The sequence below is a fragment of the Molothrus ater genome, chromosome 1 (genome assembly GCF_012460135.2).
Source record: "Molothrus ater isolate BHLD 08-10-18 breed brown headed cowbird chromosome 1, BPBGC_Mater_1.1, whole genome shotgun sequence".
NCBI lineage: Eukaryota > Metazoa > Chordata > Aves > Passeriformes > Icteridae > Molothrus > Molothrus ater.
In genome coordinates this window covers 93,758,362-93,785,072 of record NC_050478.2, presented here as the reverse complement: position 1 = coordinate 93,785,072, position 26,711 = coordinate 93,758,362, and the positions used below count along the sequence as shown (strand labels likewise).

General features: G+C 39.7%; 1 protein-coding gene across 6 annotated transcripts in view; it reads right to left on the bottom strand.

The window, feature by feature from the left end:
- MBP (myelin basic protein) overlaps positions 1 to 26,711 on the bottom strand; it is a 110,636-nt gene that overhangs the window by 33,741 nt on the left and 50,184 nt on the right. For all 6 annotated transcript variants that reach the window (XM_036397270.2, XM_036397287.2, XM_054517468.1 and 3 more), the window contains exon 3: positions 20,380 to 20,470. In XM_036397270.2, the coding sequence (XP_036253163.1) occupies positions 20,380 to 20,470 (91 nt within the window). The remainder of the gene's footprint in view (positions 1 to 20,379; positions 20,471 to 26,711) is intronic.

Below are 26,711 nucleotides of genomic sequence, written 5' to 3'. Positions count from 1 at the left end.
AAATAAGTAAATAATGCAATCTGTTTATAAAACCCTTGCACCTTGGTTCAGTTCTCAATTTAGATGCAGTTCATTGTAGAGAATCATGGGCTTTGCTTATCCTGAGAAAACAGGATAACCAAGACAGTCTGACAAAGAGGTGCCACAGACTGTAGAAGCCAAATGTGCTGGAAGTAGCAGGAAAATTGCCATGTACCTCCAGATTGGTGTTCATGGCCTACTAGGATTTTTTTTTCTCCCCACTGAAAGCCTGAAGTACTGGAATCAAGGATAAAAAAATACAAAGGAAAAAAAAATCTAATTCCATCTATAGTAACTGTGAAGAATAGCTGGAAGAACAACACATGGCTTGAGGATACACCTCCAGGTCCCAAGTGCACCAGCAGGCTCTGCGCCTCTTCCCTCTCACTCATCTGGGAGTTCCCTGTTCAGGGTCAGCTCCAGCCCAGGTCCAGCCTGCCAGGACTCAGCTCAGATGAGACAAAGGGCTCTGAGGATCCTGCTCAGATCCTCCTGGCTGGGCCGGAGCTTTGGCCATGGCTCCTGGCCAGGCCAGACCCGCTGCCCGTGCCCAGCCTTGTGTCTGCCCACGGTGGCACCTTCCAGGGCTCTGGCTGCCCTGGCTGCTCCTGCTGCCTGAGGTGCCTGACCCTGCCTGCCTCGCTGCCACCCTATCCCAGCTCAGCCCCACGCTGGCCAGGCCACTCCTGCTGCTCCCAGCATGAGAGCATCAAGCTGTGAAAAGCAAACTCACTGAACTTGGAGCTCTCATTTATTATCTTTGGCTTATTGCAGGAGGGATTCAACCTCAAAAGTATCCCTTCTTAGGTATGCCTCAAAGGTATTTCCCCTCTTAGCAGCAAAAAACCCCCACTGCATTACTGCCTGAGAAACAAGTGAAAAAAAAAGAAATCAAATGCATGCAGATTAATAGACCAAGATACATTTCATAAAAGAAAGAAAATAAGTAGTTGATAATCAGGACAAAAACTTGCAAAAGTCTCCAGCTCTGACTGCTTGCCTTTCAGAAAGTATCATAAAGAGGCATTTACTGAAACAAATCCCCTTTCTCCCACCCACATCTCCGGACAATTCTTTCTGTGACAATAAATAAGACAGGTCTATCACTCACCCCATTTTGGGTTTCCCAATTTTCTATTCTGGCAAGGGAAATATTTCTCACATACCTGAAAGGAATAAAATTAAGGCCCATATTCGTTGCAGGTGGCTGATACAACTTAGGTGAAATCAGCAATTGTCAAATTATCCTACACTTCTACTAATGGCACAAGCAGCATGTTGCAATCCATATTGAAAAAAAGAGAGAAAAGATAGAGGATAACTTGATAAGGAGCTATACCATGACATTATCTGAGCATCTATTCTTTTTCATACAAGTCTAATTTATAATTTGATACAGTTTGACTAGATGATTGCAAGTTGAAGTCATGCTGCTTACATCTTTCTCTCATTGCCAGGTCTGTCACACATAGTAAAAGGTGTCAGGCTTTCTGAAATGTGTCAGTAAAAGTTAACTTACAGAGCAGTTCATTACTTACTGCACACTTTGTATGGTCCTTAGAAGCTGCATGAGGCTAGCTAAATAACTACCATCATCATCATCACAACTAACCAGCAGATAAAACTGCATCATCTGCAGCCATTATTCTTCTGCTTGCACTGCAGTATAGATTTGCTACATTTTAAAGATTATTTTGACTGGTATTCAAGTCAGTAGGAGACACTTGCACTTATGTGAGTGGCAGGACACCCATCCCAGCTCACAGGAACTTTAGCATAATTTAGCTGATGTAATTAGCAGAAGCTGGCTTACCTGGTGACAGACCAAAGGCAATTCCCCTAATAAATATAAACCCTTAACAAATGAATAAATGTCAGCAAAGGCAAGGGTGGATGTACTACAACTCAGAGGCACCACATCTCTGGGGTGTGCACCAGGCTCCTTGCTGACAGTGAAGTTTCCCATGTGGCCATACACAGTTTCTCCAGCAACATCTACACAAACATGAGCATTAATAACTCGGAGGTAACAGCAGCATTAAGCCTGCAGAAGGGCCTGCTAACTAGATCAAATATGCTTTAAATGGTAGCCAGAAAAGGAATGGATATGAAAATGAAATACATTTAAAAGGGTCAGTGATTCTATGAATAGAAATTTATTCAGAGACTGTCTTTTCATGTTTTGCAACACAAAACAGATCAAACAAGGCTGTGCTTCTGAAAAACACAACATTCAATGAATACCATGGCACTTGAATGCTGACTGGAGAGATGCCAGTGATATCAGAGAAGCAATGTCTTTTTCTCCTCTACTGAAACACTCTTTGCCCTACACAATAGCTAAAAAGTCTTTAAAAAATGGCTGAGTGGAACGCTTTTATCTCTGACTAAGCATACATATCAGGCACTATGTGCTTCATCCCCCTAGCAGGAATTACACAGTATCATGATTCAGAACTAAGCTGATCAATCCCTGGGAAACGTCCATCGTATTGTCAAAGCATTCCTGCATCTATTTTACACAAATTAAAAATTTATGTAAAACAGAATCTCTGAAAAACTAAGAGGCAGCCTTAGCCATAGTCCAAACAGCCTGAAAAAAAGTCTGTTCTTTTTGTCTGTTCATAGCAGATGCATGCTGGTGGTACAGATGTGCCCATGTTATGTGTCAGGATGTGAATCCTGACATCCTCAGTCACCCAGACTGCTCTTGAAGGTTTGGGTTAGTTTTTTACATGGGAACATGGACACAAAGGTGTGGAAGGGGAAAGTAAAGGGACTGTAAGCATGTAAATACTGGAAAAAAACAGGACCTAGCTCTAGGAGAGATGGAAAATGTTGCTGGGGTCCTGCAGTTTAGAGGGCTTTTTGTATCTTGTTATTCCCCAACTTTAAAAGAAGGGAGAAACAGTTGTTTGTTTTAAAGGACGCACATGTAAAAATAAATCACTCACTGAGAAAGAATTCCAAAGTAAAGAAATAAATCTTTAGATTCCAGGATCAGTTATGTGCTTGATCAGCCAAATTTTCAATCCCACTTAGGATGTGAACACTCTAGTACTGTATGTGTACAAAACAAACTAACAAGCCAAATAATAAAAGCTTTCAACCCATGACCATGGCCAGTGCGAGACACATGCCATGGCCTTCAGATCAAGATCCAGGTGAGGAAGAAGGAAACATCTTATTCTCCTGCCAGCAGAAGTGTACTCTCCATACTGCACATTTCTCTTGCTTCCCTTGTCTTGCTGCCCCATGAAGATGTCACAAATCAATTGTTAATTCCTCTTCTTTCAGCATACAATGGAATGTGTTCACCCAGAGCAATTTAAAAATGAAAGATCTCCAGAAGTGAAATAAAGTGTTTTCATTGTGTAGTTACTGCCCCAAATGCCTCCCTTTTTGAAGAAAGTTTTTGCATCAAATTGGTTTTTAGGGCAAACATGGACAAGTTACTGGGAAGACAAATTCAGGCTTGTCACTGGTATGATCAGGTTGTTTTTGCAGTAAACTTTAATGGAAATCAAAAGCAAACAAGCCAAATGTGTAGCCACTCTACCTTGGAATTAGGCTTTGCTTGAAATGGGGTGGAGAGAGGAGGTGGAAATAAAGCAGTGGCTGTCAAATTCTGCTTTTGTACTATTTACTTCAAATTTGACAAACCAATCCAAACAGATTACAATGAGCTCAAAAAGAATTAAAAAGTAGAAGCAAAAATCAAATTAGTGCTTAGCCAAGTGGAACTGGATGTTACAGACGGCTGCTCTTTAAGAATATGTGTCAATTTATTGATCTTGCTTGGCTGCCCCCACTGTGTTCTTGCAAAACACATACAGCTAGGGGCACTACTGCCAGCCAAACTGGAAAGGTTTCGTGGTGTCAGTATTTTGCCTGCCAGGTTAAAGCTCATATGCAGTCTGGCATCAGGTATTCTGACCTTCAACTCTTCCAAAAAAACCCCCCAAACCGTGTCCAAACTTCCAAATGCCAGAAGTTGTTTTACATCTCAGAGTTCTCAGAGCATGGTATTGACAGTGTTCATTACTAACGTTTGCATGGGCCAGATTTTTCTACTCCTTCTCTTCCATTTACAGTTTTTCCTTTGAGACTGAGCTGTAAATGGGAAAATACTTTAGGATATTCTGTAGAGCTCACCACTGTGCTTAATGTTCTTCATTACTCACCACACACTCAGGTTGTGATCTTTTTTGATAATTTTTCCAGAGTATTTAAAATTCCCTTCAGGTATTTCAGAAAATCCACCCACACCGTGCAAATTGCCTGCTCAAGAATTTTATGCCGCTTTTTGTTTTCTACCAGTTTCATCCTCTTAACAGAGAGGGCAACATGCTGCCAACATATCGTGCACATTCACCTGGCTTTTTGGTTTTGGTAGGTTGGTTTTTAAATCTGAAGCAAGATACTAATCCACAGTACTTAAAATAATGCAGAAAAAGGAAAAAAGTGCAGCAGTAGATTTAGACATTCAAAATACTTCTCTCCAATAAACAAAATCTCAGTGGGACCCTGAGAAACCCAGCTGTACTAAATACCCTCTGCAAGATAAAATAAAACCAGCACAGCTTCCCAACCTTCCCGTCCTTCCTTGGGACCACAGTTATGCAGCAATTTGTTGCCATCTAAATAACCACTTGCTTTTGGACTCATTGTCATGTTTTCTGTTCCAGGAGAAAATAAGAGTGTGAAGGGAGAAATGCATGTCTCTTTTACTCAGCAGGAATATCAAATTGAGTGTCAAATTTATACATTCCCATTTCCAGCCTCTGGCCCTCCAACAATGCAAAATCCAACAAACTGTGTGTGCTTCCTCAGAGCCAACCATCACAGCCTATTCTACTGGGATAGCTGAAAGCAGTAGGAAGAGTTACTGAGATTCCAGACACAGTAACTGGTCATATCTGAATCTAGGGTTAAGGCTTAAATTCATTATCTTTCCTAAAATGTACAGACAAACCTGAAGTTATAGATAAATAGTACAAATACAAAAGTAAAAATATGTTTCTTATGCTGGCAGCATTAAACTAATTAGCAGGGAGAAAAGGGGAAAAAGAAAGCCAACAACAAACCAGTAGAACTCTATAATGAGAATATAAATATTACATTGAGGCTTATTTCTGTAGGTGAGAATTTTGCTGAAGAGCATATGTTTTTTCCCCATAGATTTTATTAAGGCATGGGCACTGCACCAGCAAAAAATGTAAGCTCCAGATCTTAATTTTAAATTAATGCAATTTATGATCTTCAACTTTTATTCTTCTTCATCTAGAAGGAAAAGGTTAGGTGATATGACAAACCCAGAGAGCACAGAATATTTTTATTTGTATTCATTTGGCTGCTGACTGTGCAACACTTGTCTGTCATACAAATAGTTGTTTGCACACACACATGCACAACATAAGAAAGCCTCAGTTTTGTTACTAGTTTTCAAATTCAAAGAAAAGACAAGACATCCTGTTGTGGAATATGTCTCAGTCTTGACTAGAATTTGTTCTTACAGCAGAATGGCCTCAACAGCCCCAAGCAATGCTATTATCCCAGGTCATCTCATCAGTATTCATTTGTGCAAGGTTGGAATATTCATTGGTATGTGACTTGCAGTGTCCCACATTCAACATTTAAAAATCAAAATAGGAAACATCTAAATTACTTCAAATTGACCCTTACCATATGGTCCTTTTTTTCTTTTTCTGATGATCAGGGATGAGAGAAAAGAGATAGATGGGCTAATATTGTTTAGAATTTTTGTGGGAACAACCAGGTTAATCATCAAGAAGCTCACCAGGATAACTTTGTGTCTTTGTTGGTAGAGAAGATGCTAGAAAGCAGCTGAAGTAGTGAGCCCTGGCAGTAAAGGAAGACCATGAAGAGGAGAAGAGCATAAGGAAGAAAAGGAAGGAACCAGGCAGATGGAAGAATGCAAAGGCAGCTAAAGAAGGTCTGGCAGAAACCAGTAGATCAGCAGGTGAGAAGAAAATATGGTGAGAAAAACACAGGGCAAAAAAGCCTGGTGGTAAGCAAAAGCAGTAAAATAGTGTAGTCAGACAGAAGGAATCAGTCACAGTAAAAAGGATGACCACTGGGCTGGAGAAATGACCCACGGAGTAAGAAAAGCACAGCCCGTGGTACAGGTTCTGTTTGCAACAGGAGGATCTGTAAAGGGACACCCGACAAGTGACTGGGGGAGGGTAGGGAGGAGGTATTAAAAAAAAACCAAACCCACCAGGCAGGTTAAAACACAAAAAAATCTCAAATATTTATTTTTGCAGCACCCCATTCCACTACAACCAGGGATCTGGCAACAGATCAGGCTGCATTTCTCGACTGCCAAACCAGTTCAGCTTGAGATAGTAACAACAAGGTAACATAAACTCTGACTTTCCTCCTCAGAAAGAAATCATAGCAACCAGTGACCCTATTGTGCTTTGTTGTTGCATAATTGTTAAAGAAATGCTTTCCGATGCCCTGTGAGAGGGGGTACTATCTCGAAAGCTCAAAGGGATTGTTCATTTGATCACTAAGCACAGTGTTATTCTAGCCACTCATGCATGCAGAGAATGCCTCTATTCTTATGTTCCCCTGAGAGTTGAGGTCATCTGAGATATGTTGGCTATCACATATAAAGGCCGAGGTAGAACTGCTGGCAGGACGTTTTAAATTAAGTATTTTCACAGACCTGGAATTTCTCTTCTGCTTTTTCAGATGAACTCAGCTAACTCAACAGGCTAATTTAAAAGGTGTTAGGATACAAGCAATCCTTTAGTTAAGAGTTCCAGCCTTGAGACCCTGTGTCCCTGTGTGCTGAATGGCGAAGCAGTTTTAGGAATGACAAAACAGATACAGATGTGTTTCTAATCCCGGATCCATCTGTCTCTCCCCAAAGCCTTAGGCAGAAACCAAAAAGTGCACTTGATCCAACAGTCTCAGCACAACAAGATACTAACACATGAGGAAAAAATAAAACAAACAAACAAACAAACAACCCCCCCCCAAAAAGAACCCCCAAAAAAACCAAAACAAAAAACCCACCCCCCCCAAAAAAACCCTGAAAAAATCCAAAAAACCAAAGCAAAACAAACAAATAAAAAAACAAACAAAAAAACCCGCAAATCCCCAAACAAAACTCCCAAGAAACTACACTCCAAAACACAAGGAAAATCCCTACACTCAAAGTCCAAACACTATGCTAAGAAGCTGCACACAAAGATAATGTAATTAGGAAAGAATAAGGTTATTCCATTCTGTCCTTTTCTACAATCTCCCATACAAGATTTATTTCTTACCTCTTAAATTTTGTTTTATAACATTCCATTCAAGTCACATCCTTGTGATGCACTTCAATGATTCTTGAATGGTTTTGTTGAAAACATTAAGTTGTTTACCAGTAATCTCAAAAATGAGATGCTCAGCCTCTTATCCACAGATGTGTTAAGGTAAAAAAAAATCCAAACAACAAAACAAACCACCTCTAATTCATGCCACATTAGCACAAGCAGCATATAGGCAAGAACTCCAACTGGTACTATGTGCTAAAATCTACAGAAAAAGATATACACTTTCCAACTTACACACTTCAGAGCAACAAGGAAATTGCCTTTGCGTCTCCACTGTGTGCACATAACTGGTCTCTGAATCAACACACAAACTAGCCTAGGAATTAAACAGATGAATGCATAGAGCACAAAAGGACATAAATATGCTTTATCAAATTCCTCCCCTAATCCAAGTTGTAATTTTATCTTCTCCCCTGTGGAAGGCACAGCTTACTAGCATGGTTCCTTATTTTTGTGTATAAATAATATCCTTAAAATAAATGCACTATTGCAACCACAACATTTTAAGAAGATCTGAAATGTTATAAAACCCTACACTTAATGCAAATTAACTGCAGTTTTCAGAAAGACATGACCTCATTAGCAATTCTACAAAGAAGAAATGTTAGGATATTTCACTCAGATGAAAATGTCACTATTTGCACAGATTTTTTTATTTAATATTATAGATAAAAAAATTAAAACTTATCAACATTCTGAAATCATCCAGATCCCTTTTCATTCTCTAATTAAAATAGCAAATTAAACAACTAAATAAAAAATACCAGAAGTACCGAGTATTTATATACTCCCTCAATGAATTAATCTGCTAAATTAGAGGGGTTATAGTTTTAGTTAAATCAGGATACTTGAACTATGAATCTTGCCTGTAAAAAATACATGTCTTTACATTGCAGTGCTGCATTACAATTATATCAACACAAGCAACCTAATAGAGATGGAGGAGAAAATGCTCTAAATTCTAAATAGCTCCCTATGTCAAACTATCTTATACTCTGACTTCTCCCACAATTCATTCCTGATAAGGAACATGATAATAATACTCTGAAAATAGACTGGGAGTTGACTAGAAAAGCCAGGGATTTGGACATGCCAGCAGTGGTCGGGTGTCACAATGGCTAGCCAAAGCAGTGTGTGATTTTAAATAACATGCTGATTTCAAGACACTCACTTCTGTTTTCTTGAGGGGCAAGCTCCACAGCTTCCTTTTTCTTATTTTCTTTTTTAAAGGAATATTGATTTTAATTTGCAAGAATATTTCAGTCTCAGAAATCTTCTAATAGGTACCTATAGACAGAACTAAAAAGGGTCTTTTTACATGAGAACTAAGAAAATACAGAAAATCATATTTTCACTGCAGGAGACATTTTTAATCATGAAACAAAATGTATGAAACATTTTCATACATGAAACAAAAATAACCCATGGGTGGGAAACATGTAACTCGGATGCTAGAAAGACATTTGTCCCTCCTCATAATTATTCAAAATTGAACAACAAATTACAAGTCAATATAAGAAAATTGTTGGGCTGAAGAGAGGAATGATTTAAATGCTCGCCTTCAGGGAGCAGTCACCAGCAGAGCTGTACTGCCACAGGTGTGGCACTGCAGCTGTAACCCTGCCAAGAGCAGCAGCAGCATTCAGAGAGGCTGCTGGTGAAGTGCACATCCACAGAGAATAACTGTGCTCTTGAGATTCTGCTGCTGAGTTCACCCAAATGGAACAGGCTTTATCTGGAATAGTCTAGAGCAATTTCTGCAAAATCTAGAGCAATTTGGTCCTTTTCTTACAGTGAAGAGCAAAATAATTCTTGGTGTAAAAGCAGTCTGACTGGCAGGGAAATGCCTGCCCTCAGAAATGGGAATCAGCAGTAACAGGTGCAGAGCAACCCTGTTATGGTCTAATGTTTACAGATCAATAGGCTCAGTGAGGTCCAGTCCTCGACTGGGTGCTCCTGCAGTATGAATCGTGACTGAAATAATGCTGGGAGTGAGTCTGCATTTGAATTATGGTACTTTAGTAACATAGGGGAAAAAAAACCAAAAACCTGTGCAGCATGGAAATAATGAGAGCAGCTGAAAAGGAAAAAGAAAAATCCCAAGCATGAATGCATTTAGAAGTCTTGACTCCCAGGCTTCTCACTTTCAGAAAATTCCTCAATTTAACCTCACTGATCACTCCAGCCCACATAATGAAAACAGGCCACTAAATACAAATTACTACAATCAGGTGAGCACTGATTTTAAAATAGATGCCAAGTTTATTGTTTGTGGCATATGGAAACAAAAGTCACATCTCTCTGCTGGAGCCTAGGGGAATTTAACACAGAGGGAAAAGAAACAGTTACTTTGCCCAATCTTCTGATTTTCATTTTAAGCCCACAACCACCAAAATATCTTGGTCAAAATTTGGATAGTATTTTGAAGTGTTAATGCACGTTGCCAATTCTACTGAAATCTAGTGAAGTTCCTCTATTAATTTTCACTTATTATTGTCCCTCTGTAGGCTGTGCAGCTCATGATGATGTTGGCCAGCCACTGATCCCTCAAAGCAAAACTGGAAAAATTTGGTGGAAGAGGAAGAGGGAAGCTCTCATTTTTCAGGGGTTTTAACATTTTTTTGGTTTTGAGTTTTATTTCAAGCATGAATCTTGAAACAAATATGCCTTCAGATCTTCATATGGGAATTATATATTCTGAAATAGAGCAGTAAAATTATTGCAAGAAATTTTGGCAAATAAATAAAAAATAAATAAAATTTCAGAATTTTTATTTAATGCTAACTAGGGCATTCAGGCTTGTTGTATAATTGCTATCCACACAACTACTCCCTATTTTGTAATAGATTTCCTATGTTGACAAATGCAGAAGGAATGAAGATACTACAGCAATAAAATCTGAAGACCAAAGAAGAGGGTCTTGTGGCCACTTTAAGGATGGCCAGTTTATAAACAAAACTGCACATGGTACACAAAACAAATGATAGCCTGAAAAAGTGAAAGAGTAAGTAAAAGAGAACAGAATATCACTACTGCCTGCTCCTACCACAGCCTTACCTTAAAAAATGGCATACTTGCACATTTTAGACCTGATTAATAGGTGAAGCAAAAGGTGGCAAAAATTTATCATGTCTATACCTAATCCTGCCCAAAAAGGCTTTCCAAAATATTCAGTTCACTCATGGCAATGAATGTCAAAACTGCAAAACTGCAATTAAAACTCGGCCCAGTTGTTTTGGAATAAAATTACTGCTACTCCTGTTTGACTTTGGGCTGCAAGACATCAGGAGACCAGCAAATGGAAATACTGCCTGCCTGAAGCTGCCCCAGCGGCATGCTCAATGCCTGATGTGAAACACAGCTGCCTCAAACCTGCTGGCTGAGCTGATGACTTCAAGCACCACAGATCAGCATCTTCCCGGGCAGGAACTTGGGCATAACCACAACCTTGGCAGGAACTCAGGCACAGCCACTGCATGGCTCTGTTAAAATCAGCAGAGCTGCTGTGCTGAAGAAGCAGGAGGTCCCATCAAGGTAAACAGAGTCACCACATCCTTATAAACATTCAGGGAAGCAGGCTTACTTGAAAGAAATAAATATTGTCAAATGTCAAGTATTTATTTTAGAAGCATCAATATTTTCTTTTTGTCTCCACTGAGTGCAATGAAATGAAGTCTCTTCATTGTTACATAACATGGTGGCTCAGTTAAGTGTTCCAAAACCTATCGCTTTTGTTTCAGAGCCCGTTCTTTCACTTTTCCACAAGCAAAGGTTAAAAGAAAATCCTATTACAGATATTTCAGAACAGAAATGAGAACTCCTTTGAATTTCTTTTATCTGTAGACCATTCCTATTGAAGTCACTTGAAATAAACATATTTCTAATTTTTTTTTTCAGTCCATGCATGTGTTTAAACGACTGAGTTTAGTCTTTAGAATGCTCAATATTAGTGCAGTCATCCTGTAGCAGATTAATATGATGAACAGCAGAGATTTTAAGATGCTACAGCAAGAACCACCAAAAAGGAAAAAAAAAAATCACAAAGGATGACTACTAGAAATCACTCAAACTAAATTAAAGTTTCTGTTTTGATGGAAATCTTTGCATCCAATATAAAAATGGTTCCTTCTAATGAAGTGGGACTATTAAAAGTACTAGAGAAGGCCAAGCTTTTCACTGGCAACAGGGAAGGGAAGCATAGGGAAGGCTCTAGAGAGGGAGCCAGCTCTCAACAGCCCTGGAAATAAAGAGCAGCATTATCATGGCTGTTCTCTGCTCCCTGCAAGGCTTGTGAGCGACTGCAGTCTTGTCGCCACCAGGATGTTTCTGTACAAGTACCAGTGTGTGCACACCAGTAAATACTGGTCCTTTTCACTTCTATTTTCCTCATCAAAAATGGATTATCTCAGAGGTGAATTTCTGCTCTGTTCCTCCTTGTCAGCACTTAAAGGGCCACTGTCCCACCCCTAAAACTGAGCTATTGCACAAGTGCTGCCAGGCCATGTGTTTGAAGGAGTTAAGCCAAAGCACAGTCAGCCTCCTCCAACAAATGCGCAGCCGAAAGCCACAGCTTCAAGGATGGATTGGATTTCCTGCCTGACATGGTACTGGAGCCTGGAGTTCCACAGAGCTCCAGGGTACAGCGATGGGAGTGCCAAGGGGAAACTGACAGATGCCAAGTCCTGCACATTTTCATTCACTCATTTGAATCCTGTGTATTCATTCTTGGTTTCATTCCCCACCACCATCAGATTAATTTTCAGTCCTGTGAACACAGTTGCAGATGCCATACATAAGGCTGAAGCACAATTTAGATTAATCCAGCATAGGAATAAAAATCAGGGTCGCCACCAAAACAGCTTGCATGGGGTGTTTACATTGCTGTCATTCTCTACTTTCATAATCCTTTCACAGTGGGCTTTTTGCTGCTTTTTGGCTCTCTTTCCAGAGCTACCCCCATCACACACCCAAGCTGATACTTTCACAGAACTGCTGCTGGACAAGAGGATGCAGCTCCAGTGGCTCTCTCCCTGCCTCTCCATACTCTTTGGGCATCAACCTGAATATAATATCCTCAGGTTTTTCCACACTCCAGATCAACTCTTTTAATGTTGGAAGGGCAAGCCAATGGATTTTTGATTTTTAAGCCCAATTCACTATCTTTATAATTTTGGCAAAGTCAATAGAGCTAATTCCAGTGTCATGATTGAACATTAAGGGGGTCTGAGTGGGAAGTATCATTAAGAAATACAACCCAGAATTTCTTAGGCCCTTTGGATCCTGGCAAGGAATTGGAATTCCACCCGTTTAACAGCACACTGGATGGGAAGCATCAACTTAGCACAGAGCTACTGTATTTCTGAGGGCAAGATGTTTACCTCTGTATCCCCTTTTTTCCCCTGGTTTCTGTCTTCTGCATTCAGAGAAGAAAAAATCTGTGTTTGGATATGTCTTTCATGATGTGTGCTATGGGCAGCCTAATGGGGGTCAGACACGCAACCAGAGGTAATTATGAGGTCCAGACCATCAACAAAATGCTTCTAACCAGGGTAACTAACTACTTAAAATCTGAGAAGAATCCACTATTTTAGTAAAATTTTTGCCATAGGACATTATTCTGGCTCAAATCACCTACTAAGGATTTTATCTAGAAACTACATAACGAAATTTCATCGTTTGTATTGTGCAGGAAGCCCATGTTGATGGCTTTTGTATTACTTATTTTTTTTAAGACACAGAAGTATTATCAATCTTAGCTGCTGTTTTCATATTCTCCTAATGTATGGTACAAAACCTCCTCCTAGTTCTCTTCTAGCCACTGCATTAGAGAGTGAGTCATGTTGCAATTAAAGTTTAATGACAACATCTGTTTCAGCTAACCCGACAGAAGAGTGGTTGGCCCACAGAGAACTATTCTGCTTCTTCTTTCACTCTAACCAGAACTGAGTGGTTATTCAGCCTCAAAAAAATTGGAAATTGGACAACAGCAAGATTTCAACTCCTTTCCCCAAAATAAGGATCTTTCAGAAGCACTTTTAATTCATTTACAGATAAAATCCTGCCTTAAACCAACTGGATGGTACATAAGAATCAGTGACAGAGAACACTGTGGACTTCTGTGCATACAGAATACTCTCTTGGGCTGCAGCCTGCCAACAGGACAAAGATGACAAAATCCACTGGGAAAGGAGTAATTTGTTTCATGGCTAGCTGATTAGCCAAAAGCCTGGTATCACCACCCAGCAGCATGTGACATTAGACCACCCTTGGCCACCCTCACTTTTACATTTGGATACAATGCTTGGTCTGGATAACAATAGGATGGTAAATGCCTATTGTGCTTCCCCCCATCTTGCATACAGACTCACTCTTACTGAATAAACAAGGGGAGAAGAAATCACCAGCTCCTGTACACTGTATAGCAGGCATTAAAATAATGAATAAGTCATTTATTGTTAATGTGCTGATTAATTACGGCAAGCACAGCCCACCACTGCTAAAAATACAGCAGGCATCACTGTCTCAGCTCCACGCCTATGCTAATGACCCAAGTAACAAATCCAGTCCCTATGATATTAGAAAAACCCAGACCCCTGTTATGTATGTTTTTTGCATGTGGTGCACGCAAGAAAAAAAAAGAAAAATCATACCAAATCAGAGCTTTTAAAATGCCTTTAAGTGCTTGTGCACTAATTTTGCAGCAAATCTCAATGGCATGCTAAAAGTAATCTTAAAGATTTAGATGATGCTACTGTAAAACACTACATTAATTAATTAATGTCATATTAACTAATTAGATGTCCAAGAGCTACCGTTATTGTTTAAAGCATCAGATTGCTGCCACAAAATAAATAACATTTGAATCCTACTTTTAAGTAAAGAAAAAACATAAAGATGAACCATAACCAAACCAATCACAGAACTAATATAGAAGTTGGAAATATTTATATTTTATGAAAACCTTAAAACTTTAAAATAACAAAAAATCCTACCAGCTGGCCAGCTGCTGCCTCTGGACTCCTACAGATCTCTTCCCACCACAGAACTTCTCTCAGCTTCACTTGTCCATATGTAAAAACTACACACAGTTTGCAGAAACCACTTTACGATATGTAAGATACACAAGATTCAGCCCTTTCCCTAAAAAAACGATCTGCAGGTAAGCATGAAATACCGTGCCAAAAAAGGGAAAGCTGTGAGCTGTACCTCTGAGACCCAACAATTTGTACAAAAAATAGCAAAAGGTTTTTTTATTAAAATGTAAATCTTATTAAAATGCAAATTCTTTCCACCTCAGAAAGCTAATCCAGGGTTGCTGTTGTAATTTTGATAAACCGGTGGTCTCTGGATGAAAGCAGACAGACCAAGTCTTGCAAGAAACAGAGAAAAGGAAAGAAGGTTAAGGAAAGTGAAAATAAATGGATAGCTGGAAAACCAGAACCATTACTTAGCTTATAATGTAAACCGACAGGACACTAAATTCTCCCATTTGCCTCTCAGGCAAGAGGAAATAACTGCAACACGGTAATAACACCTATTTTAGAACCATTTGCTGTCACACCAGATTGATTTTTTTTGTGTAAGCTTGCCATTATTTTGCATTAAAGTCATAGCTCGTGTTCCACAATTGATTGTGTTTACAATGAAAGAAGCTTCCCAGTAAGGTCACTGAACTGCAATAACCCTCAGCTTTTAGCCAGCTCCTGACAGGACTGCATCACCTCCTGATAAAGGCCCTGTGCCTTCCAGCTCCTCCCTTCACATTCTGCTCCCTCCCTTTTTTAAGCAAGAATCAAAAAGCAAAAACGAGTACAGGAAAAGAGTGACATCCATACACATGTAACATACAATAACTCACATTCCCGGCTTTGTCAGTATATTCTGTAAGACCAGAATACAAATTCTCTCATTTTATAAGACACACTTTATAAACCATCAATAGGTCCTTAGCTGAGAAAAAACCCAAACAACAACAACCAAAAAAAAAAAAACCACCCAACCAGAAAACCCAAATTGGCATTCAATACACAGCTTCAAAAAATTCCTATGTTTGGATGCAGTGGGACCATGGTGAGGAAGACCCACAGCGAGTGTGACTGCTCCGTCAAACCACTACAGATGAAGTCTCATGGAGAGAGAAATCCTTCATCCTGCGTGGGTTCACACAAATCCCCACAGGACATTCTGCGTGGGACACAGCAGCAGGCATCAGCATAAGTGAGAATCAGGGTGAGTCAGGGTCACCATGGTATTGTGCTGAATGTACATTTTCTTGCTGTATCTCTGAGCTCTGCACACAGAAAGATACATCAGGACGTACCCAATTCTGCAATCTGAAACAGCAGAATGGCAGATGGTGCTGAGAAAGATCCACAATAGGATCTCTCCTTTTTGAGGGAAAAAATAAGTGTTCATTTCACCTCTTTTTAGTCAAAAAACCCAAAGAACAAACAAACCGAAAACCAAACAAAAAACTCCCACCAACAACGAATAACCAAAGCACAAAACCCCAGCACCAAACCCAAACAACAAAACCCAACACCTCCCAGTACAACTCCAGGCACACAACATGGATCCCTGGCTCTAAGCCAGAAGAAAAATGGCCACATCCAGATACAATTTTAGGCCTGATCTACCAGATTAAAAAGGAAACCTTTGGGTTTGAAAAGACAAAGCCTTACTCTGTCTTCCCAAGTAAGATGTTTTTTACCATGAGGGTGGTAAAACACTGGAGCAGGTTACCCACAGATGTGGTGGATGCCCCATCCCTAGAAAAAGTCAAGGTGACACTGGACAGGGTTCTGAGGAGCCCAATTTGATTCAAGGTGTCCCTGCCCATGGCTGGGGGTTGGCCTTCAAAGGTCCCTTCTGACTCAAAATATTCTATGATTCTATCACAAAAAGTTAGCACACTTTGACTTTCATTGTCATCAGATTGGGGAATACAAAATATGCAACAGTTCCCCCTACAAAAAAATCTTGCTTGCAATTTTATGCTAGTTCAACCCAATGAAAAAAAATAAGGTATAATTAAAAATCTGCATTTTTAATTTTCCAGGTTAATGTAATAGGGGTTGCACCAAAGAAAGGAAGCTCCAGTCCTTCTGTGGTCAGAATGACAGGCAGCTTTCCCCCCTGCTCCAGCCTGACCATTGTAGGGTAGCATTGGATCAAATAAACTTCTGAAAATATTCTCTGTAAGTAAGGCTAAGAGTCCCCTCCTGACCCATTTCTTTAAATGCATCATAGCCAGCAAATTTCTTCTCTTCCTTGGACTGAGATGTAATTCAAAATCCTTTTCTGAGTACATACTAGTAGCAACAGAGACCATGTTGACTACGTGCAAGTTCAACAGAAGTTTGCAGTGAGCAAGACGTTCTAGCTCCACATCACAGATGCATATTCAGTATATATCAGACAACAGAACTCTGTTGGGTGCCACAAGAAAATCCTTTCAAAGGGCAAACAAAACTAACTCTTGTCAATTCAGAATTGCATAGTTGCAAATGCCATCACTGTGATGTCTTTTCTCTCCCAATACCCTTACCCTTCTGCTCCATTTCTCCACTCCATCCTCCTGTATAAAAAGTTCATTACCTTTGAGATTTAGTTCTGTGAAACATAAGACACACCTGACTTGTTTGTTTCATAAAGCAGCTGGTACAATGTGGCTTCATCACTGGCAAGGTCGTTTCATCTATACCCCAGTCTAAAAATAAATATTAAAGAGAAATGCAAAAGAGCCTTCTGGAATGGTAATTCCCAAATTTAACCCATACAGAGAAGAACAACAGAAAAACTAAGGTATTTATGTGTGTTCACAGGTGTCCCTTTACATTAGTGGATGAAACCCTGCTTGAATCTACAAAGAATGCTACCAGGTCTAGCAGACTTGAAAGAGAGCCCCACACTTGGTTCCTTACTATATTTTCAATCAATAATAATGTGTTTGCTTCCAAAACTGGACCAGCTGATAGGGACTGCAGAAACCACATTTACTCTGAAAGGAAGTATTTTCAAAAAACCACTATTCAAACAGTACAGTTCATCAGGTATATTCTGTATAACAACCCTTAGCAACTGCATCTATTCCACGCAGTCCAGAGCAGAGAAAGTTCCCTTATCCTGCAAAGTCATTATTGCCACCTGGTCCACGCCACCGCTAACCCTGGAGAGTGAGGAGACAAGCGCAAATCAAGAGATTTCTGCCTCCTTTGCTGAAGAGCCTTGGAGCTGGCGGTCCAGGCGCCCTGGTGGCTGCCAGGGGCTGGCAGCTGCTGCCACCGGGTGGCTTCAGCGACGAGGGACAGCCAGCGGTGCCGGGGACACGGCTCCTCCAGCGCCCGCTGCGCCGCCCCGCACCAGGGCAGAGAAGGCAGGCGGCTCTCACGGGGGGCTGCCCTCCTCAAAGGGGGCTCAGGGCTCCTCTGCTGCCCGTGCCAACCCTTCTGCAGGGGGTGGCATCGCCCAGAGAAAGCTGAGGGAAGGGATCTCCGGGGAAAATAAAAAAGTCACAAGAAGAGAGTGATGTCCGTGAAAAGGGAAGGCTGAGGTGCACCTGGTTCAAAGAGACTGGAGGCTATTAAAAATTCTTCAGAAGAGGGATTCTAGTCAAAGCTGGAGCTATAAATTAGCCAGCTATTGGTGCATACTTGATGCTTGGTATAATTAGCATCACTGGGGAAAAAGAAAGAAATGAGAGATAGCTTGAAATAGATCAAGCCAGAGAGAGAATAACTGAGCAGGCTCTGTAATCATTTAAGTCACAGAACAACAAATAAGTCACCTAGGGAAAACTGCTTCAAGCTTATCCTTTATCCCTATAAGGCATAAGAGTATTTTAAGAAATTGTCCAGAACTGCAGGGAAAGGCATATGCAGCAGTCGTTCTCAAGACAACAAGAAACTTGTATCTATCAAAATATTCTCCGTGATTCTTACCACAGTGGCTTCATTTGCACCTTCAGTCTACTTTGATTTACTCAATTGACCAGGGTAAGAGAACATTACAGAGTCCATTTGCACCGTATTTCCTCTTTTTTTACTCCCATTTTGACCTAATCTTAAAATTTAAAAAGCCCCAGACTGTCATTTGCAAAGTAGTAGGAAGGTTGATGTAAGATACTGTAATCTGACTGGTTTCGGAGTTGGAAAGAAATTTTCCTCCTTGTTGTGTTGAGTTACCAAAGGCTGATCAGTGTCTTATGTTAGATAACCAGCTCAGTTCACAGATTTGGAACATGGAAATATTTAGCAGTTTGTTAGTAAACCATTAGCTTTAAACACCACACAGAACACTGCATGTTGACTTTCTTCAATTAGTTAAAGAATTTGTTGAGCCAGGGTATGGATCACTGGATGGTGAGTTTAAACGTAACAGGGAACTTCATGCTTAATTCCCGTCTTTAAACGCACAGTTCCCACATGGACCACAGGTGTAAGTAACTACTGGGTTAGGCCACTGGTATAGAGGAGTAGTGATCCAAATACACAGAAGGTTTAAATGCCTGAGATTTTGCTGGTAGAAAGAGGAAGATGGAGATCTCCCTGCTTTTGCTGTTTCCACCCTTTTCACAGAAAGAAAACGAGAGATCTGCACTGAGAAAGGACACAGTTTGAGATGCACATTATACTGTGCCATGGGGCTTTACAACCAGTAATACTGGATCTACTGCAAATAACTGGCAGAGCAAATGGCAAAGAAATGAGGTAACAGCCTCAGCACCCACTGAATAAAGTTGAAAGCTAGTTCTAAAGTCCACTTGTGCATTCATCAGCCGCTGGCACTGTATGATCAGTGTTGGAAATATTTGTATCAGGAATTCAGGTTCATGTGCCAATCACACTCTATTATCTCACTGAGAAAAGATGATTTTAAATGGTTTCCATTATTAGTAAGAAAGACTAATTATTAATTCTTCATGCTCCATTCCTTTTGTACCTTGAAAGAAAAAAATCCTTACTGTATTCAAAAATATTTCACTCATCCAAAAGTTTTCAAGCTAGTCAGCCTTAGTAACATCCACATGATCAGCCTTGCCTTAACCTCTCCTGCAATAATGTTAGACTACTGCTTCTTCATTGGAGTTCTATTAACATAAAATCAACCTTAAGTTGTAACAACAAGGTTTCCCTTATCAGGAAAAGGTTCTTCACACAGCAGGTATTTGGGCACTGGAACAGGCTCTGAAGGGAAGTGCTCACAGCACCAAGCTAGACAGAGCTCAAGAAGTGTCTGGACAATAATCTTAGGCACATGCTGTGATTTTTGGGGTGCTCTGTGCAGGCCCAGGAGTTGGACTCAGTGATCCTGATAGGTTCCTTCCAAATCAGCATATTCTATGATTTCCTGTCTCTTTTCCAAAACTCAGTGAAGAAGAGAAGGTCAAATGTGGCTTTCAGATCAAATAATAAAAATATTAGCAAGGCCTATATGGAGAGCAGGGAAAGGATTCACAGAAAAATGCCAAGAGAAGCTCATTTAAAATTGAGGCCTCCAAGAATTCTCAAAGGTCACCCAGTCTATCCTTCTGGCACAAGATGATTACATCAGTTTAGACAGTTACTTGTCTAACCTGTTTTTCAAGGCCTGCAATGATGAATCTGCACACTTTTCAGATGATGTATCACAATGCTTTAGTATTTGTTTCTGTATTTCCCTTCCTGACATTTGATCACATCTTTCTTTCTGCAGTTTTAAGAATTCATTGCTTATCCTCTCCATTATGGATGGAGAAAAGTTTATTTTCCCTTACTGCATAAACCTTTCATTTTGTTGAACACTTGGATTCAATCTTTCTTCTCCTCAGAGATGATTTGTTTTAGACTGCTGATCCCTCTTTGTTTTTTTACTTGGTCCTTTACTCCATCTCTCCAGGTCTTTGTGGGACTGTACAGCCTGCACTCAAATGCTGTACATCAACATTAAGTAGATCACCGTGTCTTTGTGGGAATTCCCTTTGTGCTAACACTTCAAATAACATTTTCAACTGTTTGCAGTAACTCACCAAATACTTCATTGTCCTCTGATGACTGCTGTGTTAGTCTGGCTGCTTTTGGACTCTCCTTAGCTGCTTCTTCCACCTTGGTTTCAGCATTCTGTAAAACAAACATTTACTGAGATTAGTCTTTCTTTTACAGCTCTCAAATAGAAACACTCTTCAGACTTCGTAATTGCATTCTTAACGAATACATGTGGTTTTGTTATCTTTGCTACACATATGTGGTTTTGCAAAATATAAAGGAAAGATTCTCTCAGAAAAATCATGATTTTTCTTTTCAGTCTGTTTTAATCTGACTAGACTATGTCAATTGGAGAGGTAGAAAAGACATTTAAACAAGAGAGATATCTTAAATCGTAACAGACTTGTAAGTTTCCACCTTTCCTCCTCATATTTAGTTTTATTTCTATTGACATATTCCATGTTGACTTAGTGAACCAAGAGATCAGAAGATAGTACACAAATGTTTCTCCTTATACAGGAAAGGCAAGTGAACTAGACCTTCAAGTCATTAACCAATTCCTGGACTTGACTGTTTAAAGCACAAGGACTCACCTATTTCTGAAAGAAATTTGCCAGGTAGCTACCTGGTGTAAGTAGAGATAAATCAACAGCTTCAGCGCTTAACTTGCCAGAAGTTAAAACATCTAATTCCCTAGCTAGAAAAGTCTGAGGAAAACATAAGCTGTGAAACACTGAGTTTTAAATATTTATATTTCTACTGAAGAAAAAATAACTCATGTTTTAAAAATGTTTTACTTTAGTACTCAAGAGAAACATATACACAAGCTTACAGCAATGCAGACAGTAAACTGCACAAGCAGTCAGCTGTTGAAAGATGGATATGAAATGACTGATTCAATATTAAATATTACTGTAAAGAGTTGACTAAGAGTTGGGGAAGGAATAAAAGAGAAATGTTTTATGCCTATGCTTTTTGAAGGATACATATTGCTCTATTCAAGTACATGCTCATTTGGAAGACTTTGTGTGATGTTTTGAGAAATACAATTTTTAAACTCTGACATATATTTGAAAAGACTGCTATACAATCTGTTCATGAAAAATTACCATCTCTGCTTTCCGGAGCATAGCAGACTTTCAAATTTCTCTTATTTCGCCTTATTAATAACAATAGGGAAGGTGTCAGAAAATAGGCAGATTAAGTCTGTTAACTCCCTATAGAACAGAGGAGTGCAAACTTAAGACACATAAACTCAAGAGACGCTGAAGCAAGACAGCAAGAATTTTCAGAAAGAAATGAAAGATGGACCTAACAAGCCTACTGGTGTCACTACTGACAAGAACTGGGAAAAGCAGAGACAAACTGCTTCAGAGGAACAGTGCAGGTCCTTCCTGAAGCAGGAAGGATGTGCAAAAGTGAAAGGATTCTGCACTCCCTCAAGGCACCAAGGGACCTGAGTGGGTCCCATGCAGAAAACCCATCAGCTTGGTACCTCTCAGAGCTGAGGAGGGAAGTCAGTTTCAGCAGATGCTCACCTCAGTCTGGCTTAACTAGTGTCCCTTGGGAAGATGGAGGGACCCAGCCAGAAATCAGGAGTGGCTATACTGGGAGACAACTTGCTTTGGGTAAACAACTTCATGATCAGCAAAATTAACTTAAGTCCTGTCCCCAGAGATAAAATCTGCCAGTTGTGCAGTGACACAGTTTGCAATGCTGTCCACTCACACAAGGGACATGGGCTAAGGTCTGTGCTGGTTGACAGGACCACCTGCATTTAGAGGCCACCTGCATTTAGAGGCTGCATATTGTACTCGGGTTCTCCATCCTAGTTTTAGTTGCTCTATAGTGAGCAGCAAATCAACTACATCTTTGTTGGACAGAGAGATGGAGAAGAGCAGCCAACTCTGAAAAAAAGCAGAAGAGGACATCTGCTACAGCAGGGTAAGTCAATCCCAGAGGGAAAGAAAAACACTAAAAACTGTGTCATCATGGATGAGACAAAAGTAATACATTTAGATGATCAAAAGTTCAGGGCTTTCCCAAATGAAGGGGACAGCTGAACTCCTGATCAGAGCTATTGCTCTAGGCTTGGTAAAGACGGTGCTTGTTAGCTCATCTTTAATTGTATTTCATCATATTTAGTGTATGGTAAAGCTGGTGATAGAGGAGGAGAGGGATTGCTGCTCTTTATGCTCTTGCTCCCCTTGGGAAACAGCTGAGAGTGTGTAACCTGCTGCAAGGCATCAAGAGCAGCAGCAGCAAAACACTATCCAGCAGACACTCAGTTGTGTCTGGGAAAATGAGTTGTCACTCCAGCCTCTTACTGGGGAGATGTTTGCATCCCTTACTTTGAAAACAGGGTCTTGGCAGTCTCAGGAAAGTTTGAAAGACTGAACCCTGAGACATTTTGGTTTGACTTAAATCACTGGAAAGAACCACACAGCAGCTGTGCTGTCTGCTCCCTGCATAAGGCACAATGCTGGTGTTGACAGATGCCAGCTCCAAGATGCTGACAGCAAAGTTCTGTGATATATCAGCCCAAAACATGACAGTGTATGGTTGGATATAATTCTGCTTGGCATGCCTTCTTAGCTAAAATGCAAACTTTCAAAAGACTTCTTTTGCTTTATTTTTTGGAAGAATCTACTCAACACATTACTGCTGGCATATATAATACTTGTATTATCAAAATCAGTACAAGACATATCATTGCAAAAGAACAATCAATGATCCAGATGCTTCAAACCAAGCTGTATTGGAAAAAAAAAAGCCAAGACTTGGTCAGTTGCTTGATTCCCTTTTTCTAGGGTTCTAAAAAATTTAAGTGTCTCCATCCTTGCAATCAACGAAGAGAAAAAGTGAAAACACATTCCCTTACACTGCCTGAGCTGTGCCAGAAGAGATTCTTTACCAATAGTTATAGTGTGCTTTAGGCTGGTTATAAAATAAAGGCCCTTTGTACATAACAGAGTAAACATAATTCTACCTAGCTCCTTCAGGCTGAGTACTCAATGCAATTTCAGAAGTGATGGGGAAAATAGATTTCTTTTACGGTATCAGTTCCCAGGAGAGTAGATAGTACCTGATTTTAGCATGAAATAAATATTATATAGGCCTAAAATCACAAAAAACTGTCTCCCCCAAAAAGCATCTCCTTGACTACTCATGTTCCAAAATACCACAGAATACCTAAGGAGCAAACCAGCACTACTGCATCATAACAGCTGTTGACAGACTAGAACCCCTTCTATTATTTCACAAAGCAGTTTCAAAATGAGATGTGCATATACACTGCAGCTCTATATACATTAATATGCACATATACAGCTGCTCTTGATTCAGACTTGATAAAAATTAGAATTGCATTATAATCTGCCTCAGATTTAGAAGATATTTTTGGCCCAACTCTCAACTGTAGCTGTCCCCTGGCGCCTTATGACTCAGTTCACCTGTTTTCCCATTATCCACCATGGGCACACCACAGTGTCCATATTACACAGCATTTTAAAACTTTGATAGGCAACTATACAAATAACCAGTAGCTACCAAAATATTTGCAGCAAATGAACAGCAATATCAAAAATGTTATATATACACTCATTAGTGCAAGAAGAGGCACTGATAGCAACAAAATACAAGTTGCAATTAGTGCAACTTGTATTTTGTTGCTATCAGTGCCTACTTAGATGATCTTTACTTACATGGGAAATATTAAGAAATCCTTAATATTTAAGTACAGTGGGCTGTACTCTGCAAGTACTACAGTGTCAGGCCAGGTTAAAAAGTGCAGTAAGGCATACTACATTTAGAGAAGCAGCTAAGTCCTCAAGGAATCATAGGCCTTGGAAATGGAAAGTTGTACTCCAGAGTATTCAAGCCAGCTTTTTAACTACATTGCCATTTTTGCATACTAGTTAGGAAGGGCTTGTTTCTTTTCCTTTAACCACAAAGCTGTTACTCAAAGACTTAATTTTCTAAGTGATAAAACCACAAAGAAAAGTTAAAACTTCTCATCAGAGATAAAATGATTATTCAAGAATTGTTAATGTCTCAATGAGAATTAAAGAAATCCAGAGTGAAGCACTGATTCATATTGTTTGTACTTTCATTCCTGCCTTTTACAATCGACTCTTTTTTCTTGTTATATATATTTAGCTAGTATGTTTAGCCCCATTCCAATAGCACGAGTGAAAAGAGCTAAAATTCCCTTTCTTTTCGGAGAAGTGCCACACAGGCATCAAAAGCTGCAGCTTTTGAGACAACACAGACTGAGTGCACGAGCAGCTGATTTGGCAGCACAGACACTTCTCCAGTTCCTTCTGTCATTCATTCCTGTCCATAGTGCACATTACCTTCCCTCCACAAAACCCAGCAGCACTGCGGGCATGGTTATTGATTCTTCCCCCATGCTACATCTACAAAACTAAGATAAACAACAGGCACCACCTCAAAAGACAGACGAGAGTTTCTAGTGGATAAAACTAGATTGGACTGGCAATAAACCTTCATTTTGAAATAACAGAAAAAGAGTAAGTTGTTCAAGGCAGTAACAATCTGGATAATCTGAACCATATCCATAGTAGTAGATTGTATTGCTCCAGACTCAGCTGAAGAACTCTGCAAAACATTCCTGATTTTCCACTTCTGGAATGATATTCTCCTGAACTCTACCATGCAAGGCTACCTTTCATTTAACATTCATAAAATGTATGTATGATGTTCAGGCTATAGTATAACTTCAGGATGATCTATACATTGTCTCTTCTCTGAGATAACTGATTTTCCACAGAGTTCCATGGGGAAAAAGTACAAAAATTCTTTAAAACATTAATATGTGCTCCTTCAAAATTGTGACACTAACCAGACTGAGACAAGTGTCAGCAAATCTGGCAAATGCAGGGATTTTCCTCTAAGTACCAAACACTGCTGCAATCAGCAGTGCAGGATGTAAGTCAGTCTTGAGAGTCATAATTTCCCAGTAATTTTTGTATTCTTCATCCCAGATTACCAATGTTGCTGTCATAAATGCTGGAGAAATTCCTTGTTGCTTCTTATCAGACACCTCAATCAGTATCAAAATTTTTAGCTCCTGTTGATCGAGAGGAATTTCTACACATACAGCTTAACACAGTCAAACAGATGAGATGGTGTGGACCACACTTATTAGCAGCAGGAATTCATGGAATGGCAGCTGGCCCTCTTCAGGTGAGCTGATATCTCCTGGACCTGCATTAACAAGCATGTTCAAACATGTTCTTGAACTCAATCATTAATTCTTCCTACATGTGCAGATTTTCTAAACACCTTTCTTTTGATACAGGAACTCAAATACGCTAGCAAGCATCAGGCCTCTTGCACTGAGAGTGAATAGTCAATTTTAACCATGTCCTACTGGCAGATTTGTACTCCTCAAACAAGACTACAGCCATCATTCAGAACAATGTTATGCCAGACTGAAGCTGGGCTCATGGTATCTATACAGCTCCAAACTCCTGTAAACATTCCAGGAACTCCTACACCAGTTTGTTCTTGAGTCCCTCCCAGCCAAGAGAAGGATGCAAATTTTATCATTAATTTTCAGGTAAACAAATTAACTCCTTTAAACATCAAGCAAATCACAATCACTATATCCATTTTCTATTACATCTTGTTTTCCAGTTTAATTTTCATTTCTACATATTTTTACATGCAGTTTCTAAAATGGAAGACTCACAATTCTCTACTTCATAGTTTCGACAAAATTCCTGTGCATGTGTCAGAATCTTATTTAAGGTACAAGAAAGAAAATAAAAATTGACAGGGTGAAGGAAAAAGAGAGGGCTAGAGTTTCCAAGGACAGTTTTCTGTTCCTTTCAGCTTCAACAGTATACTGCAACTGCTGCTGTCACCAAAAGAGAACTTCAAAAGAAGTTGCAAACAAAAGGATTCTCATCACTAAACCCCAAGGCACTTTTAAAAAGGTCTGAGATGCCTCAAACGCATTATTCAGGACTTTTAAGAAACTAATTCAGTCTATTTTGAAACTTTAAATACCAAATAAAAAACACTGAATTCCAACTCAAAAATTTGCTCCATTCCGCCTTACAGTTCCACGCTATTTTGCCATGTGCTTACCTTCTTTTATTAAAGGCTTTTTAAAACTGCTTCTGTTTATGGAGAATTTTCACAGATTTCACAGAATATTCTGAGTTAAAAGGGATCCACAAGGACCACTGAGTCCAACTCAAGCCAATGGCCTATACTGGGACTCATGACTTTGGTGTTACCAGCACCCTGCTCTATCTTGTTACAAACTGGGTTAATACAGAGAATATCTCACTTTTAAATGTTCCTGACCACACTGGGGTTCTCATATTCAGCTCAGAATGTAACA